This window comes from Onychomys torridus, chromosome 20, assembly GCF_903995425.1.
Source record: "Onychomys torridus chromosome 20, mOncTor1.1, whole genome shotgun sequence".
Taxonomy (NCBI): Eukaryota; Metazoa; Chordata; class Mammalia; order Rodentia; family Cricetidae; genus Onychomys; species Onychomys torridus.
The window spans coordinates 8,624,514-8,645,010 of record NC_050462.1 but is presented as its reverse complement, the minus strand read 5'-3'; the positions used below and the strand labels follow the sequence as shown (position 1 = coordinate 8,645,010).

The 20,497-nt window shown below is 41.6% G+C and overlaps 1 protein-coding gene across 2 annotated transcripts in view; it reads right to left on the bottom strand.

Annotated features, from left to right (window-relative positions):
• The window catches only part of Washc3 (WASH complex subunit 3), a 41,707-nt gene extending 21,770 nt beyond the window's left edge, over positions 1-19,937 (bottom strand). The window contains exons 1-5 of one of the 2 annotated variants that reach the window (XM_036170113.1): positions 19,741-19,937; positions 19,113-19,211; positions 8,638-8,703; positions 6,110-6,217; positions 2,891-3,001 (exon numbers count right to left, since the gene is read on the bottom strand). In XM_036170113.1, the coding sequence (XP_036026006.1) occupies positions 2,891-3,001; positions 6,110-6,217; positions 8,638-8,703; positions 19,113-19,211; positions 19,741-19,791 (435 nt within the window). In that variant the 5' untranslated portion in view covers positions 19,792-19,937. The remainder of the gene's footprint in view (positions 1-2,890; positions 3,002-6,109; positions 6,218-8,637; positions 8,704-19,112; positions 19,212-19,740) is intronic. The other variant, XM_036170114.1, reaches the window with a different exon arrangement.
• Between the last annotated feature and the right edge of the window lie 560 nt (positions 19,938-20,497).

Below are 20,497 nucleotides of genomic sequence, written 5' to 3'. Positions count from 1 at the left end.
GTGTCCCCCTCTTGTCTGCAGGAGCTATGAGACTTGCCAGGCAGATTCCTGAGAGGACTTCCCTGCCAACACGTTCTACAGTGGTGCAGCAGGCTCTCTGCTAACTGTGATGACTAACAGGCTACATGGATCGTGTACACGGGGTGGACGCAAAGGACAGGGGAAGACTCCTGTCAGTGAGAAAGCATCAGAACAGCAACTAATTTCAAGTGGATGAACTGTTTACTTATGAAAGCTCCCATTTGGCGTTTCCAGATGGCAGCTGACTGGTTAACTGCAGCTGTGGGGAGTGGTACCATGGACACAGATCTGCTATCTAGTCCTAGATGAGAGGTTTCAGAAAACCCAAGTCTAGTTTCTCATTTCTTAGGTGGGTTACATCAAAACACACTCAGAGAAAAAGCTTTTCTGTGTCATTCGGAAGGCTTTTCTTTCTTATTTTGAGAGTCACAAAGTTTTTAAGAATTTATCTTTCAAGTGTTCATTCCTGGGTTCATCGTTATTTATATTCAAGCTGAACTCTTTTTTGATCTTATTAAAAATTTATACATTCTTTTTTTTAAAATCCAGAAAGTTTATTACTACAAAGTGTTATCATACCTATTATTTGTAATTATTGATATAATGTTTTTTTTAATTTATTTATTTTACATCGCACTGCAATTCTCCCCCCTCCTCTCCTCCCAGTTCTTCCCCAACCTGACGGCCTTCCCTCTGCCCCACCCACACCCCATCCACTCCTCTTCTGTTTCTGTTCTCTTCTGTTTCTCTCATGGGTATCAACAAAGCACAGCATATCAATTTGCAGTAAGACTAAGCATCTCCCCTTGTATTAAGGCTAGGCAAGGCAATCCAGTATGAGGAAAAGGGTCCCCAAAGCCAGCAAAAGAGTCATAGACAGCCCCTGCTCCAACTGTAAGGAGTCCCACAAGAAGACCAAGCTACACAACTGTCCCATATAGGCAGAGGGCCTAGGTCAGTCCCATGCAGGCTCCCTGGTTGTTGGTTCAGACTCTGTGAACCCCTATGAGCCCAAGTTAGTTGTTTCTGTGGTTTTCCTTAAGATGTCCTTGACTCCTCAGGCTCCTACAATCCTTCTTCCCTCTCTTCAGCAGGATTCCCTGAGCTCAGCCTAATGTTTGGCTGTGGTCTCTGCATCTGTTTCTACCGGTTGCTGGATGAAGCCTCTCTGATGACCACTGGGCTAGGCACCAATCTATGAGTATAGCAGAGGGGGACATTCCAGGGTCAGGTAGAAACCTGGTGCAAGGGAAATTCCCAAATTTCCAAACCTACAAGGATGACCCCAGCAATAGCAGATATGTAGCCTGAACTAGCCACCTCCTGTGACTGGGCAGGACTTCCAGGGAAAGGATTGAGACACCAACCAGCACATAACCTTTGACCTACAGTCTGTCCTGCCTACGGGACAGGCTAGGATAAGAGAGGCCCAGAGATTAAGGGAGTGGCCAACCAATGACTGGTCCAGCCTGAGACCCATGCCATGGGAGTGAGCCCATCCCCGACACTGCCTGGAAGACCAGACCCAGAGGCTAGATGGCCCAGAGACCTACAATAGAACCAAACAGAACTGGAGGGGAAAAAAAAAAGGTCAATGTAATAATGCCTAAAAATGTATACACTCTTATCCCAAAGTCTACCTTACTCCTGAAACCTAGAGGCCAGCCCACTGACTGTCAATGGACCACTGCGAAGTGACAGATCTGCTTCTGTTACACAGAGGGAGGGCACGGCTTCTCTTTCATTCTACTTCTGCAGACCTACAGTACGCGATCCGCTCTCTCCCATCAGACAGACAGCAGTATTTGCCGTGAAGTCATTTTGGTGGTAAATAATGCCACTGGCTGGGACACAGATTTATTCTCTAATCTATAGCACTATTTTTTGTTTTGTTTTTTTGTCTGATAACAAAATGTTATAAAAGCATTAATTTTTTTCTTTAGGTTTTTCAAAACAGAGTTTCTCTCTGAAACCCTGGCTGTCCTGGAACTCTCTCTGTAGACCAGGCTGGCCTCGAACTCAGATCCACCTTCCTCTGCTCCCGAGTGCTGGGACTAAAGGCATGTGCCACCACCGCCTGGCTAATTTTTTTGAATAATATTCTGTTGGTTCTTTGAGTTACTTGCAGCAGGGGTTTCTTTAAGCATAGGAGTAAATATACTTCTGCTGCTGTAGACAAGCGCAGACATTTTTCACCAGACCATGTATAAACTGCTTAGAAAAACATAAAGACATATGCTACTAAAACTGTTGTCTTATGTAGCCAAGAGAGCTGTGTTCTCTTTTATAAATCAAATCACTGATAAATGAACATCAAAATAGAATATATTTTAAAACCATATTTACACTAGCATAAGAGCAAACTCAAGTACTGACTTACCAGAGGAATAGCCCTGTTTCGTTTTTTGCTGACATAGCCAAGATTTCAAATAAAATAATAACGACACAGATCTACACTGAACTGCTAACCTATGTCAACCTGAAGTGTAATTGATTTTGAACTTTTTATTTTATTTGTTCTTATTTTAGGAGCATTAGCATGTATGTCTTATGAGTGCCTCGGGTCTGCTGGAACTGGAGGTACAGACAGTTGTGACCTGCCATGTGGGTGCTGGGAATTGAACCCAAGTCCTCTGGAAGAGCAGTTGGTGCTTTTAACCACTGAGCCATCTCTCCGGCCCCATGTAATTGATTTTAATGGGAAATATTGGACTTCTGGTTTCTTTTAATGAATGCATTATTAAGTAGGAAAGAAGCAAGAGCCTAGAAAACTTGGTCATCCGGGTTAGTAGTTTTTGTTTTTTTCAGATTGAAAAAATAACAGTGAAATCTGCAGGTTTAGACAGAGAAGACAGATAAATTAGCTCACCACTTGAACCATCTTGAGGTATCTGGCGTATCTTGGATCCTTGGCTACAGTTCTGATAGTTTCTGAAGAAACTTCACTTTCCTGTGGTCCAGAGTCTTGTGTACTGTCCTGCTATAGAGAGTTTATGTAAATCTTTAGACAAGTCATAGAAAGCATCTGTCATGTTACTTAAAAGGGATGTTTATTTTTATACTTATAAGTTAATACATATTTAAAATTGCATTCTTACATTTAAATACCAATAATTAAATTATGGGATATATGTTTCTAAATACTTATAATACTTAGAAGCTAAAATTAATATCATCAATAATACATTGTTCCTTAAAATGCAAATGTATTCTTGGCATCAGAATTTTTAGTTTTCCTTTATTTATCCTATAAAACATGATGGGTGGATATATCAGGAAACTAGTGAAACAGTTTGATTTGTCAACTGCTCAACTAATGGCAATGAATTACTTTTCCATGTATCTGCCATGCATCCTATTGTCTTCCTCACTTACTAAGCCATCATACTCTAAACGGATATGGTGATTCTAAGTTTTTAGAAAGTGATACTCAAAGATTTCTTGGAGAAAACCAGATTCTCTGGTTTTGAACATTTTATGTGTTGATGAGCAGTTATTAATGGTAACCAAGTTAACAGAGTGGCTAAAATACTAAATACTAGTTTGGGTGACAAATACTGAGGATGGTGTTTTTAGATAATGGCGGTCCTAATGCTGCACAGCGCTGAGTTGCCAGAAGCTGGAGTGCAGTGAAGACTCACCAGCACACAGTTCTTGGCTTCCCTACCAACCTGAGCACTCAGAATAAACTTACCTGTGACTCTCAGTCAGCACTGGCATAACTGGTTCAAAGAATTTCTTCTACAGATGCCATCACAATGCATCTGTGCTGAAATGTGGGCAAATTACTATTTTAAAAATCTTCAATCTTAGCTAGGCAGTGGTGGTGCATGCCTTTAATCCCAGCACTCAGAAGGCAGAGGCAGGTGGATTTCTGAGTTCAAGGCCAGCCTGTCTATAGAGTGAGTTCTTGGACAACCAGGGCTACACAGGGAAACTCTGTCTTGAAAAAAAAAAAAAAGAAAGAAACAAAACAACAATCTTCAGTCTTTAAAAAATGAACATAAATTATGTTTATATGTTTTAGTTTTATATGTTTTTCTAATATAATTTATATGTAAGAAACTCTGAAGCAATAAAACAAACACAAATACATTTGGTTTCTTTCACTATGTGATTTTTTTTTTTTTTTTTTTTTTTGTGGAGCTGAGGATCGAACCCAGGGCCTTGCGCTTGCTAGGCAAGTGCTCTACCACTGAGCTAAATCCCCAACCCCGTGATATTGTTAAATGTTACAAAAGCGAATGACAATATGTATGAGTATACATAGTCATCTGCAAAACACTTAAAAACAGGAGTCAAAAACATTGTTAAGCATAAAAAGAAAAAAGACTCAAGCATATTTTTTAAGTCTTTAATGCACAGCTCCTCCAAAGCCCAATGGAGCAAAAGAGAGCTAGATCCCCGTCTGAGAGTTTTCCACTTTCAGCTGCCACCTTGTGCCAACAGCCAAGGCCTAACAAGGTCTAGCCACACACTAGCATATCTTTCCTATATGAACAGCCCATCAAGCCTCATAATCCTGTCTCTCAACTGTCCTTCATTTCATTTGATCTCAATCTGAATAACTGATACTCTCCTGTGAACAATGATGAGATCTGAGCCATGAAGTTCAAGTTGCACAAAAAGCAGTACAGAAACCACGGATTCTGACTCAGTCAGAGACAGTAATGAAGAGATGCTACTGCCGTTATCGTTTTGTGTTGAGAAAAGTGTCTCATGTAGCCTAGACTGGCTTCCAATTTACCACATAGCCAAGGATGACCTTGAACTTCTGATTCTCCTGCATCCACCTCCCAGGAACTGGGATAGCTGAGTTGACTATAATGTCCATAAAAATCTGCATAAAGCAAGTTTTCAAAGTATTTTACATAAAATTATACTAGTTAATGTCAATGAAGAAAAAAATGAGAAGTTTATCTGAATATTAATATGCTCAAGAATCATTTTATTAGACTGATCAACAGAAAACCCAATACAATTTTACAAATGCAGAAAGGCTACAGAACTTCCAAATACTCTAAATGAATTAATTTACAACTCAAAAATTGTCAGACATATACCAGGCAGTTCTGAATCTGCAAAGCAAATTAAGAAATTCAGGTGTGATTAATAGTAATAGGTATTTGGGGATCTGCAGGGGAGTCTTAGGACCCCAAGGATATTGAAATCTAAAGCTGCTAGAGTATCCTATATATAAAATGGCATTGTGTCTGAATTTAACTCACTCTTACCCTATCTAAGTAATCTAAAGATTACTTAGAGTACCTTTTACAATGTAAACACTCATGTTGTTTATGGAATAATGACAAGGAAGAGTCCACATACATTCCGTATAGATGCAAATTCTTTCTTCTGAATACCCTTCATGTGTGTCTAGGTGAATTCCGAGATGCAGAATCAGGATAGAAGATCTATAACTAACTATACTTGGGTCATGGGCTCTTCTGAGGATATTCAGTTATTTATAACATATTCAGTTTTAAAAAAACACTTAGAAGTATATATGTGCTGACATACAGCAAGCTTCCTTTCTCAGTTATTAACTTTATTAGCAACATCATTATAATCTAAAAATACTGTGTGAAAATACTTCCAGGTACAAATGTAAAATTCACTTATATAGGATGTCTACGTTGTTAATATTACTTTAGTGGGTCACTATTTCGGTGATTGTTTTATTTCATATCTCAATACCTCACTGACATGTGCATTATAGAATGGATATTTTTAAATAAACAGTTAAAAGCTTTGAACGTGTGGAAGCATAAAGGAACATGGCGGCATAAGTCAAGTACAGTGGCTCTGATTAGGACGCTGATTCAGACAAACCAACTTCCAAAACACTCTTTCAGTCCATTGGAATATAGAGACTTTGGGTCTTCTTAACTTTGGTGTGATATACACAATAAAGTTTTAGTAAAATTAAAAAACAAAATAGCTAGCTCCTTTTCCTTAAAGCATGTTCTGTAGCTTCAGGCTTTGTAATTTGATGACTAAGAGTCTCACAGCTACTGAGCATCTTCCAAGGTCTAAGCACAGGGCTATCCAGCTCAACCACGACGACCATGTCCCCTGTAAATCTTACCTGTGGCTGCTCTGGAGTGCTTTCAGAATGTGACCCGCTCGGGACGGTAGTGACACTTATAGGAGACACTTCAACTGTGACGTCCTCTAGGCCTGGGATAGATGACAGCTGAGAAATAGACATTAGTGTTGGGAGATCATTCTAGGTGCACACAAAAAACCGTTTTACCTGTGGGTTCTTACTCAGCTCCCTTAACCTATCAAATTACATAGGTTCACAATTTTCTTCTTCAATCTCTATGTCATAAACTCAAAGTGAAAAACATTCACAATACTTGAGAAGATTTTTTTTCAAAAGTTTAATTTAGTTGATAACCCTTCTTTCCCTACAAATTATTATTAAGATTACAGATATTTTAGTGCAAGAACTGAGAGTGTGGCTTTGGAGCCTGACTGCCAATGTGTACGTACTGCTAACATACTATTTAAGCCGTTGGCCAACCTTCCTTATACCTCCATTCTATTGCCTGTAACAAGGATGAGGAAATTTTCCTTACAGAATTATTTCTGAAACATTTTTATTAAAAATGACTTGCTAAAGAAAAGTAATACACAGTGTATGTGCACTTGTGGTGTATGTATAGCTGTGTGGGGGTTAGCAAGCATGTATGTGCACGTGTGTGCATGCATGCCGGTGCATGTGCTGGAATCTTCTTCACTGTCCCTTCACCATCTTCTGAGGAAAGGGTTGCTCACTGCCTGGAGTGCCTCCATTTGAACTGCTGGATTGTCTAGATCCTCCTTTCTCCCACCTGAACTCAGGTCCTCAGCCTTGTGCAGCAAGTACGTCCCTGCATCTCCTACCCAGCTCACTAGCAGGCTTACCTTTTAATTATATAAGATGTGTCTTTACATTTTAATATATGACACAGCTTATTTTTCTCTCTAAACATTTTTCATCGAATGTTACTAAAATGCATTTTAGTCACAGCAGATAGGCACATTGTCAACATTCCAGCCTAGAATGGTAGCATTTTAAAATGAAAAAGATAAGCATTTGGGGTTAGATTTACAAAAAATCCATCCTGATTTTACCCTGGTAACATGTGATATGTCTATTAGATGTTTGCCGGCTGTGGGGATTGCACTATGGCTGGGGAAACACTACAGTGAACTTGTTCAAATGGAAATGTGACTTGTATCCTTGGATGGCAGCACCTTAGGGTTCCCCAACCATTACGTAAGACACAGTCATAACCAAGAGTATAAGAAATCCCTGGGGATCTGATCTCAAGGAGCAGAAGTCATTGACAAGTGCTGACTGAGGACTGTGGCCCAAAGTCACAGTGGGTGCAGTTGTGACGGCTAGAATATCCCTAGCATATCCAAGGCCACGCATTCCAAAGTTCTATGCCAGAGAAATGTTCTCAGGCACCATACCTGTTGAAGTTCACAGAGGGCGGACAAAGTATAACCTCGCCTTTACTTCCTTATTCTAACATGAATACAATTCTTTCCACTTACATATTTAGTAAATATTTTGATCAATTAAAGAAATTAAATTCACTTTTGAATGGACACATAGAAAGGTAGACATTGAATACTTTTTTGGAGTATCATAGAGGGAAGGATAAAAATCCCAAAAATACAGTAGAAAAAAAAACCACAAAGTAGTTTCTCCTTTACCTCATAAACAGTAAAGACATGTGCAACATTACAAACCAAAAGAGGTTAAAACTGAATGTGTCACTCATTTATCAAAATCTCTAGGCATCAACTAAAAATAATTTTCCCAGGTGACACGGGAGCTTTTGTTTGTTTATTTGATTTCACTAAAGAGACAGTTTCTTTCTGTATAGATTAGGCTGCCATCAAACTCGTTATCTTCCCACATCATCCTCCTGAGTCCTGGGATTATCAACAGGGACTACTGTACCCAGCTTCTTGGCAATTTATGATTTCAAACTGGTATTCTTCATTAACTTCCAAGATATTTACAAATGAAAGTATTAGACAATGTTGATCAATTTTGCTTGGGAGGCATTTAAGTTTTATTATAACAATATTATTGTGCCACTATTTCTACATTATAACCACTAAAATAAAAATAATTGGGCTGGAGAGGCGGCTTAGTGTCAAGAGCACTGGGTGCTCTTCCAGAGGACCCACATGGCAGCTCACAACTATCTGTATCTCCAGTTCCAGGGGATCTGACACCCTCCCATAGACACACATGCAAACTAAACACCAATGCACATAAAATAAATAAAAATCTTTTAAAAAAGTTTTGTGTTTTCATTAAGTTATGTGAACCACATAGTAGCTTAATTTGCTAACATGTTTATAGTTTACTTGTAATTAGCATAATACAAGAACTCTTGATCTATGAGTTCATTTGAAATGACTAAGTTGATGTTTACATTACACTATTCATTACCTTGCAATTTTAATACATTTTTTAATGTGCAACACTGTATCACTTCACAGATACAGGGGTTAGACTGATTTCACTCCCAAATACATTCTAAGTATGTCTCAGAAAGATGCTATACAGACAGAAAAGTTTATCCTGTATTTAGGAATACAAACCTTTGCATCTAAAATATTGAGAGTCGTTTCAATTTGTTGAATACGAAGAGAAAGGTCTGCCAGTTTCTAGAAAAAGTCAGAGACATAAGAACAGAGCATTTGATTAGCGAGAAAGAAGGGCAGATTTGGAAATTATAAAATACACAACTTAAAATTTTTTCATTTTCTCAATATACCACTGTTTTCACAAGAGTGAATGAGAACACCGTATTATTAGAATGTGTCAGTTTCTATATAGTCACTAATAGAAATCTTAACCCTTCAGCTTTCTTAAATTCATTATCAAAGCAAGAAACCAAACTACAAGTTCAAGCTAGGCCAGTCTTTCATTCACTGCTGTTGGGGGCCCACAGAGACTCCACAGTGAGGCCTTATTCCATCTTAACTCAGGGTAAGAGAGTCTGAGTTTGCTTTGCCCCACAAAAGCTCATAATAGGATGTTTTGGCCAAAGGCGTAGTTACCAGGTGTCTTATACTTCAAGACCTAATTATAAGATGCTTTGTCATAAAGTGTGGTTACCAGGTGTTCTGAAAATTAAGAAAGGGTCTACACTTGTTGGTACTTTGGACCTTGACCTTGAGAGGGGGAGGTAGGTCTTTTGCCTCTCCCCTTGCTGGTATATAAAAAGCCCATTAGGAATAAACTCGAGGAGACGGTGGTATTGACCCAGAGCCCTCCCGAAGCTATCCCGTATCTCTTTCTTTTTCTTCGTCTATGTCTATATTTTTCCTATCTATTATTTCTTAATCCTCATTCCTCCCTTCAAGGACTGCTGGATGGGTCAGGCTGATGCCCGACACTGCTGTATTCCAGTACCGGAACAGTGCCTGGAATGTGACAGCAGCTAATTAACTACTTGCCAATGAGTGAACTGTCCACAGAAGACAAGAGAAAGAATAACAATTAGTTAGAGATAGCCTTGCATAGGATCTGCCTGTAGAAATTACTCTGGTGAATAAGCAAATACAATTCAGTCCAAATTCAAAGTTCTCAAGTTTCTAAAGTAAAAGGGGGAGGGGTGAAATGGGAGGATGAACAATACATTTTAGAAAAGAATTAAAAGAGAAAGAGTTCTAAAGAAGCAAAATGAAACATCTACTATCAAAACCCAACAAAAACCAGAAGAAAGCACTATGCCCTAATTAATTTTGGAGATGGTTCAGGGGATAAAGCACTTGCTACTCCAGCACGGGGACTGGAGTCTGCATCCTCTGCACCAGCCAGGCAGGCACGGTGGCCTGCCTGCACTCCCAGCACTTGGAAATAGAAACTGGATTTCCAGAGCAAGGTGGATAGTAGGAACAGCCAGATCAGTGAGCACTGAATTCAACAAGAGACCCTGCTTCAATAAATACAGTGGAGAGTGACAAGGAAAAGATCTAATGGCATCCGCTGGACTCTATGGCATGCCAACCTGTACACACAGGTACCCACAGAAATGGGTATGTGTATATCTGCATGCACATAAACCAAACATACAATTATTCATCTATACACATATATACAATCCAAAAAAGCATTTACTGAATACCTTGATTCTAAACATGTCAGTTTTGTTACACATCCCAAAAGGGTTAGCCAGTTTACTCCAAGGCAGAGGCAGCATTTTGTCTGCTAACTGGGATGATATAAAACTCCTTATTAAAAGCAGAACTTTCGGGCGGTGGTGGTGCACGCCTTTAATCCCAGCACTCGGGAGGCAGAGGCAGGCGGATCTCTGTGAGTTCAAGGCCAGCCTGGGCTACCAAGTGAGTTCCAGGAAAAAGGCGAAAAAACTACACAGAGAAACCCTGTCTCGAAAAACCAAAAAAAAAAGAAAAAAGAAAAAAGAAAAAGAAAAGAAGAAAAGCAGAACTTTAATGCCCCAAGGTCATTTTGCCCACAGTTAGCAGTAAAATACTGAACACTGGTACAGAGCACTTAGTGCTTCGTAGGGTACTTGGTTGTTTTAAAGCAGGATCTATCAATCCTGCCTATGCAGGTCTCAAACTTGGGGTGACAGCAGCTCCCTGTCTCAGCCCCCCAAATAGCTGGAATGGCAGGATATATTGCTGTACCTGAATCTGTCACCTGAAGTTGAAATAAGAGCTGCATTCTTTTTATTTTACCCGTTGTTGTATTTTGTCTCTTTCATCTTTGCAAGCAGATGTGTACTAGGCTATCTTCAATCTTGGGAATGACAATGAAAGTCCGAGGGGATGTGAAAGCAACAACATCAGAGGACATAACAGAAGAGACTGCTTCTGGATATAGCAATTGCTCTGATAACTGAGATCCACAAGACTGGTACATGAGAGAGACAGTGTTTCAATATTATTTAACTCAGATGCTGCACTTTATTACACTGTCACACCCCTTTCTCATACCTGATGCAAAGTGTACAGCTACAGAGTACTTGTTTTTTATTTTGTATTAAAGATAAAGTGTATTTTAAATTATGTGTATGTGTCTGTGAGTATGTGTACATGAGTACAGGTACCCATGGGGGCCAGAGGAGGCGCCAGGTCTCCAGGAGCTGGAGTTACAGGCAACTGAGAATCATCTTATACAGGTGCTGGAACCCAAACCTGGGGCCTCTGAAAGAGAAGCACACTTACTTTTAAAACGACCACCGGAAATTAAACAGACACAAGCTAATTCCTAACTTTGGTTTCATTTTTGAGACAGGGTCTCACTGTGGAGCTCAGGTTGGCTTCACACTTTCAGCACGGCCTGAGCTAGCCTCAGACTGTCAGTCCTCTTGTCTCAGATAATAGGCCTGCATCCCTGTGATCGAATTTAGTTTTAATGGCACCAATGCTAAGTTTAACTTTGAGATTTATTCACAATAAGCTGTTATGTAAACATAAATACAAGTTATAAAACATGTCATGCTATCCAAATTATAGGCACATTCCTGAAAATCATGGAAATTCAATTCTGGCAAATTTAATAAGTCTTTTAATTCACTAGAGAAGAAATCTTACAACAAATTAATTTGCGAAATGATAAATTCCATATGTGGAAAATGAGCATATTGGTTTAAGTAAAATGAACATAAAAAGAAAAATGAGTTCAAAATTTACCATTTTATGCATGTATGTGCATACACATGTTAATGTGTGTGAGAGAGTATACTTACATGTGTGTCTATGTGGAGGCCAGAGGTCAACACTAGCATCTTCCTTAACTGATTTCAACTTTAAGCTTTGAGATAGGGCATTTCCCTGTACCTGGAGCGCTCCAATTCAGTTCAACTGGCTGGTGAGCACAACCAGGAACCCTCCCAACTGCCCCCCAACACCCAGATTAAGCATGCTCCTCCCCAGTTAACTTTCATATGGACTCTGAGACATCAAACTCAGGTCCTCATGCTTTCATGAAAAGCATTTTATTGACTGAATTATTGCTCCAGTTCCCCAAATCAAGTTTTATGTTTTAATATACCTATATAAATATACACTTTAAAGGATATTTAGTATTGTAAATGTCTGATCATTGGTGTGTGAAATACTGTGTCTGCAACACATCATTCAAGCCTCCACACCAAGTCTATGAAGCAGGAATGACTTTGTTCATTTTTAAGAGAAAAAGAAAAAAGTGAGATTTCATACAAGTGAAATAACCTGAACCAAAACACTTCAAATCCAGAGCTGACAGAATTCTCGACAACATGATGGTAGATCTGGGGGCTACAGACTGTTGTTCATTACCCAGAGTTAGTAAACAATTGACCAGCTTCTCAGCAAGCTCTGGACTATACAGACTGGAAACCAAGATTTTCTGATTTGGAACATGTACTAAGGTGGATGCCATTCACTTGTAACTATTATTATTTTTAAATCAATATTAAATATTCTCATAATTTGAATATAAACTAACTCATCACTGAGTACTGAACAGAGGATTTACATAGGGTAGACTGAGGCTGCAAAGAAATCTTAGTGATTATAGGAGTAAAGATGTTTGTTTGCAAATCTACCTACTGAATAGACCGAAGATGCTTAGACAAAAATGATCATTTCAGAACAACAGTCTTCTCCCTCTTTGTTGCTGTAGATTGTTCTGGAACCTGCCATCCTTTCATTCCAAGCTCATTTACCTACCCTCATCTGTTACTGGTCAAAGCCTGAGAAGGCATGAATGATTTATCTTTCAAGACATGAAAGACACTGATATAAATAAACATCAATACATATTAGCTTATAGTCATTTATCTACAAACCTTTGGCAATTGTGGGGACAAGAATTGTGAACCCTGGTCTTTTCCTTGCTATGGCTGCTACCACTGATGTCAATGCTAGATAAAACAATGTAAACATAATTTCAAGAAAAAACAAACCCTAGCAGTTTTATACTACACAAAAGTTCTAAAACCCCCTCCAAATAGTCTAGTTATTAATTTAAAAACTCATGAGGAGTGCTGTGTTAAGAAATGATTCTCACAATTCTACAGAACAACAGAAAATCCAAAACCACTCAACACCTGAGATTCTCAAGCCCGCTCTAGAGGTTAATTAATAAATAGCACTGTGAACAATGAGATGCCATAACTATGATTATAAAATACTGAGCAGCTATAGCCACATCTCTAAAGAGTCTTTAAAGAGGATCTCAATGTGCTCTGCCATGCTGTGTGTCCTAGAGGCCATCAGGGAATCAATCAGTCTTCAGTAAGCCGCATATGACTCTTAAGCCTCCCCACTATAAAGATGGAGCAAAAGCCAAAAAAGGGTTTAAGAAAGATATCATTTGTTTGAAAGATAAGTTCAATGTGGGCCTAAAGCTTGGATATAAAAGAGAAATACTATAAATCTGTTAGATGAGAATTCTCAACACCTTTGCCTGTATTTAAAGAGTTTTGGAAGAAAAAGATTAGACATGATTTAAAATCCAGTATTGTGTGTACTAAATCTGAGTCAAGATAAAACATCCACATGTCTTGTTTACACGGGGCTGTTGACCCTGTAATTCACAGTAAGACAGTCTGCCCAGAATTTACACAAGGAAGAGCATGGGTTGGCCCTGCCCACTGAGCTGTGGGTGCCGGCCCTTCTGCTGACGGGAGCAGGGATGTAACGTCTGCTGGGGATTTGTGAAGGAAGAGGAGATGACCCTAAGTGACTCTGTAACTTGGGTCTAATTCAACTGTTTTCCTTTCTCTGGCCTCTGGTCTCAGCAGGCAAAAAAGAATTCTTTACAAAGTAGCCTAGAAGGCACAAAGTTTTTTTAAAAAGTTGAGCTCTTTACAAAAATATTTTTAAAAGTTCTATACTGTTCTCTTTATCAGAAAACTCTAAGAAACAAAATAACAGATTAAGAAAGAGCTCAAATTGTTCCCAATTGAATCCCAGCTTGAGTTTAGCTGGCTGAATGCGCTACAGTTATGTCCGATGTAGACCAGCGTGCAGGGAGTAGGTGCCTTTCTCCCTGCAGCTCACACCTAACTCAAAGACAACAGCCGATGCTCACTTTGTCTTTTAGAGACACAGTCATTTTGGTTTCTGTTACGGCTTGTCAAACAAGGACAATAGGCTTCCCAGGAGCTATCAACAGATTAAAAACTATTCCGGAAAGCGACCTTGAGATACATATATAATATCTTCAGTAGTTTCCTTACCCATAAAGACACTCCATTCAGTAGATACAGGACAATAAAATGTACAATGCAGAGTAGAGAAGCTTTGGCCTCTTCACTTAGACCACAGCTGGGATTTCAGCTTGGCTCACTGGGCTCTGTACTGTTCTCAGCAAGTTAGAGAGCCTCGCATGAACAGTTAGCTACAAACCCTAGGGACTCAGATACATGGGGACCGACAGTTGAAACTGTCCACATCGTAGTTTGTGGATATGCCAAGAGAGAGGCCTGGACCTTAAATGGCAGGGCTGAGAAGACTGACTGCATGTTACTCAGTTAGGGAGTAAGCACACAATAAATACTGGCTACATCTCACTGAGCCAACAGCCAACAACTGACAAAATCGTAAGAACTGCCAAAGTATCAATTGTAAACAATGACTTGTCCTCAGTGAGCAAATGTAAAGCACACCAGGAAGGTGGGCCAGGACTTCCCAGTTCATGTCCACAAGCAAAAGCACTGATTTAATCAGACTCCCCCACAAAAACACTTTCTTTCCCAAGAGCTAAGAGAACCCGGTGAGAACTGCAGTGACCTGCTGAACTCAGGGAAGGAAGACACATCAAAAAGAGCAGTGCCTGGGATGTGACGTGTGTGTGTGTGTGTGTGTGTGTGTGTGTGTGTGTGTGTGTGTGTGTGTGTGTGTGTGAGAGAGAGAGAGAGAGAGAGAGAGAGAGAGAGAGAGAGAGAGAGAGATAGATAGATAGATAGATAGATATGCGGGCAGCTGCTCATTACTACTGAGCTCACTTCTCACCAAACCCCAAGCAGCACAGCAGTGGGACACAACTCTAGCTGGAGAAAGGAGAGGGAAGTGAGCACCACACTGCCTCACACTTGGTACCACCCCACTCAGACCTGGCACTGTACAGGCTCTGATGGCCCTAGATACCTGGCCAGTACCAAAGATGGAGTTTCCAGGCCCACTCATTGTCTGATCAGAGTTCAGATCTCAGACTTCATGCCTGGTCCACTGACAGCTCAACCCTAGTGGTTTAAACCTCCCAATCAACCTAAGATTCAAGACATCCCAAGGGTCAGGCTAGTCCCTGCAGACTCAGTCTTCAGAACCACAACAGGGCCATACTGCTCCCCCCGCCCCCAGGCCCTAGGGTCTGAACTCTCTCAGAATGAGTCTTCCCTTGAGGACAGAGTAAGCCCTGGACTCAGCCTTCAAGCCAGTTTCTGTGAGTACAGGTTCCAGGTCTGCCCTAGATTCTAAGCCAGCCCATAGCCAGGCAGACTACAGAGCCTAAGCTTCAGGCCTGTCCCAGCTCCAGGTTTATAGCTCTGACTGCAAGGCAGCAGACTGAAACCCATCAACACAGTCAGGTTGTTCCCTACAGCCTTACTCTTCTGACTGGCTATAGAGCTTCATGCCCTAATGGACCCAGCCCAGGACAACCTTTCCAGACTCCCCATTCAGGCCAGTATATGCGGCCTCTGGACTGTTTGTACATCCCCAACCTCCAGCTCTCTAAACACTGGCCTAACACCCACTATCCCATACTCCAGACTAGCTTTGTGGATGTACATACCATACCTGCCAATTATCAAACTAGCCCCAGAGACTCAGAATCCAGGCCAAACCTAAGCAGGCTCTAATGCCCTCACAAACCAAGGCCCTCTGAAGACTATTGCAGACCCAACCATCAGATTTGACAGAGTGGACCAGGCCTCTGCCCTCAGACTCAGGCTTCAGACCCATCCCAGAGGATCCAGGGTCCAGGACTGGTAGGTACAAAGCCAGACTTTGCAAATTCAGGCTCAAAACCACAATTCCAAGTCAGTCCCTGTAGCCTTGGGGTTCAGGATGGCCTATTAGAGACCCAAACTCTAGGTCTTCCCTTGCAGATCCACAGCCAAGGCCACCTCATAAGCCAATCAATTAGTCCATCTCATTGGATCCATGTTCTATGCAGAACCAAGAATGTGAGATCTGTATACCAAATTACAGCACTTGGGAGGCAGAGGCAGGTGGATCTCTGTGAGTTCAAGGCCAGCCTGGGCTACAGAGTGAGATCCAGGACAGGCACAAAACTACACAGAGAAAGCCTGTCTCAAAAAAACCACAAGGAGAGAAAGAGAGCACACAAAATGCTATAAATTATTGATGAGAATCGGACACAAATGAATACAAAGATATCCTGTGTTCACTGGTTTGAAGAATATTGTTAAAATGCACAAATGATCGAAAATAGTTTATAGATTTAACATAACCGCTACCAAAATTTCAGTGAAATTTTTCACAAAAACAGAAATTGTGAAATTCATAGAGGAACACACACACACACACACACACACACACACACACACACACACACGAACTGAAACAAGAAGAGCACAGCTGGAGGCATCGTCACACTACCCGGCAGAGATGGAGGTGAGCAACGGGCTCAGCATTTGGACAGCCATCAGCATCTGGATGGCCATCCACCAAGGCTGAGCTGGCCACAGCAGCTGCGCACGTGCCAGATCTGCCAGAGGCAGAGACCAACAGTGCCCTCCCGATGAGGCACCGTTCCCCAAATTAAAAAACAGAGTAAATAATGGTGATCAGAGGTGGGGTTGGGGAGATGGGAGGACTGGGAAGCTGTTGCTCAAAGGCACAGAATCTCAGGAGAAAAAGTTCAACACATTTCCCATGCATTAAGGTGACTGCAATTAATAGCAAAACATACTCTCGAGAAAGAAGAGACTAGAATTGGTGTTCTTTCCATTCCCAAAAAAGTATGTGAGGCAGCCTGCATGGGATACGGCCTGATTTATATATTCCTTAGAGGGTACGAGAACCAAGGCAGCATATTTTTCACCCCAGAGACATACATGTAACTTGTCAAAATAAACACATAAAAAAGAGAGAGAGAAAAGGCAATAGACTACCACTGTATTATGTGTGCTTTCTGCCTTACACACTTCTTCCTTGAGTTCAGGGAGGCCCTAGAGGCCTTGGGAAAGTTGAGAGTGCAAGAGCTGGAGGGTCATAGGGCACTGCCTCGTCCACAAGCCATCAGACGCTGACACTCGACCTCAGATTCTAGTGTCAACAGGTAACACCCGTTCTCCAGACAGCGGGAACTGCAGGGCCTACAAAGACCAGGGCTGTCCTTGCCCCGAGCCGCTTACAAAGTCACACTCCTTCCCTAGCCTGTTTGCTAGTTTTATTTAACTCAGAAAGGGCAACTTCACAGCTGTAGGGATGAACACTGGCTGCTTTCCGCGGTATACCCTAACCTGGACTGGAAAGAGTGCTATAAAATTGAACGGTGACAATCTTGGCACTCTATTAGAGGAGCGGCCCCCCTAAGAGAGAACGGGCTGGAAAGATGGCTCGGCAGCTGAGAGCACTTGCCCTTGCGAAGGACCCAGAACGGATCGCCAGCACCCACATGGTGGCTGATAACTGTCTATAACTTAACCACCGTTCTAGGGGATCTTATGCCCTCTCCTGATCTCTGTCGGCACCAGACACTCATGTAGTGGACAGACAAACATGTGAGCAAAACACTAACACAAAAAATAAAAATAAATCTTTTAAATAATTAAATAAATTTTTAAAAGACCAAAAAAGAAAGGAAAAAAAAAAAAAGAAGAAGAAGAGGGGGCAGGGGGACTGCCTGGGAACAACACCTAGTCTCTGGGGCTATGGATATGTAAAATACACAGAACTGAGCTCCTTACTGTATTATTAGTAATTACATTTGTCCTCCATTTGTCTCCATGGAAACGCTGAAGATATCTTGATAAAGACATAAAACAACAGCTGGGTCTAGGGATGTTGCTCAGTGGCAAGGGTGCCTGCCTATCCTGTTCAAGACCTTAATCACAATCCACAACTAAACACCTTGAATTTTACACAAATGAGAAGTGTCCTGTCTACAGGCAATTCTGATTAACATCCACATGTCTAACATAAGCTCTGCTTTGTTAAGGATATGCCAGACATAAGACAATGTAAAACAAGAGAATATTCAATTATTCTGCTGTGAAATGTCTAAGTCTCTTATATTTCCTTCCTTAAATTCAATCTCATCATATAGTCTCATTTTCCTCCTCATCCTTAAAAAAACAGAAAGTGGTGGCGCACACCTTTAATCCAAGCACTTGAGAGGCAGAGGCAGGCAGATCTCTGTGAGTTCACTGGCCAGCCTGGTCTACAGAGCGAGATCCAGGACAGGCACAAAAACTACACAGAGAAAAACCAAAACCAACCAACCAAACAAACAAAAACAAACATCTTTCTCAAAGATCAGGGAGGGTTGGGGATTTATCTCAGTGGTAGAGTGCTTACCTAGTGAGCACAAGGCCCTGGGTTTGATCCTCAGCCCCGCCCCCCCCCCCAAAAAAATCAGGGGAGTTCCTGGATCTGGCTCCTATTTCTTAATTATGTGCTTATTTCTTCCTTCACAAGTGATCCAGCCATCTGCAGAGGGGTATTTTTTGAAAAATGTATTTCTAGGCTCCCTGAACCATTTTTGGCTCAAAGAATGCAAAGTAATTTAATATAAACTCAAACATATACTTAAAATATAAATCTCTGGAGTAGGAAAATTTAAAAAAAAACCTTTAAAATGAAAAGATTTCAACTGTGAAGTTCTGGGGTGTTTTTGTTTTTTCTTGGTTTGGGTCTCATAATCACAACAAACTGGACTGAGCTATCTCAGAAACTTCTAGACTACTAATTGAGTTGAGGGTACAGGGTACAGAATCAAAGAGGTGCTAAGGTGTCTTAACACAGTTGAAGAAGGTCATGGCAGTGTGAATAAACGAAGTCTGAAATTCTTGTTTCATCATGTTAACCTCAGAGGTGGAAGGGGACTTCTCGGCTACTCCGTCAACTAGCAACACAGGACCTACCTCCTCACAAACTGTGGAAAACCGGTTGAGAAACTGCACGGTGTGCACCACAAACTGGTTTAGAAAGGCCACGGTTCTTTTCTGTTGAATAGCTGGCACCTGTGTTGTGTAAAAACAAACAAATATGATTCGTACAGGAGAAACATACACTGTGCAATCCTTCGGGTATCTGGATTTCATAAGGAGTATGGTTTTGCCCTGGGACAGGAATTTTAGGAAGGTCTGAGAACAGTCACGGATTGTTTTCCTGAACCTTGCGTGTGTCAAAGTGACATGGGTTGCATAAAGTTTGAGAATGCGCTAAACAGAGAGGGAGGGAGGGAGGGAGGGAGGGAGGGGCAGCTTGAGGGTTCACGAGAGGTAGTGTTAGAAGTGGCACTATCTCCGGACTGTCAACCTTGGGCGTAGGGACACGTGATGTGGGGAGCAAAGGCAGCGAGGCACACTACTCTTTAATTAGCTCAGGAAGGACCCCTTTCAAAGTGGACTGCGGGAGCTGCCCCTTCCCCAGGTTAGTAAAAGAGGGGCCCAGGTCGGGCCCGGAGAGGTGGCGTCTCACGGGGAACCGCGGCCCCTTGGTCAAGCTCCTTCCCTGTTCGCCGGAAGCTTAAGTCCATCTTTTACAAACCTTGGTCAGGTCTATGCCTGACCCCATGAGAGGAAGCCCATCCTCATCCATCTCTTCAGCGGATGGGGACCCCGGGGCTCAGGCGCAAGCCCCTCCCAGCCCGGTACGGAGCCCCCGATTCTCTTCCCAAGTTCCTGCCTCTGGGGCCTTTCCGGAAGAAAGCTCCGGAGTTCACCAATCAATCGGTGGCTTCGGAGAGCCCGCCCCTCTGCTCTCGCTCAGCATTCTGGGATTGGTAGTTCATGATGAGGATTGTACAGTGGGCCGGGGGAAGCGAGGCTGAAAAGCAGCAGGTGCTGTTTTAGCTGTAAAATCTGAGAAATGCCTGAGAAAACAGAGAAAGAGAGAGGGAGGGAGGGAGGATGGGAGGCAGGGAGACAGAGACAGACAGAGAGGCAGAGAGAGAGAGAGAGAGAGAGAGAGAGAGAGAGTCGAAGAAAGACTGAAGAGATGAAGGGGAAACCTCTACCTTCAAAGAATAGTATAGTGAAGACATGCAGAATTCTGATGTGCAAATTTTAGATGAATGTGCAAGCAAAATCCCGTGAAAGTTGTGGCACTGCAAATTAGCACAAACACTTGTGCTAGCACATACAAATACATGCACCCACACGGACTCAAAGTGCTGTGGTACTGTATCTACCTATTACCTATAGGACTAAGTTGCCCAAGCAAAGAAGAGGAAACCAACTTTAGTGGCTGCTTAACATTAAGAGTAGTTAAGATGACAGTCTGGAATGAAGAGTATAGTATGCAG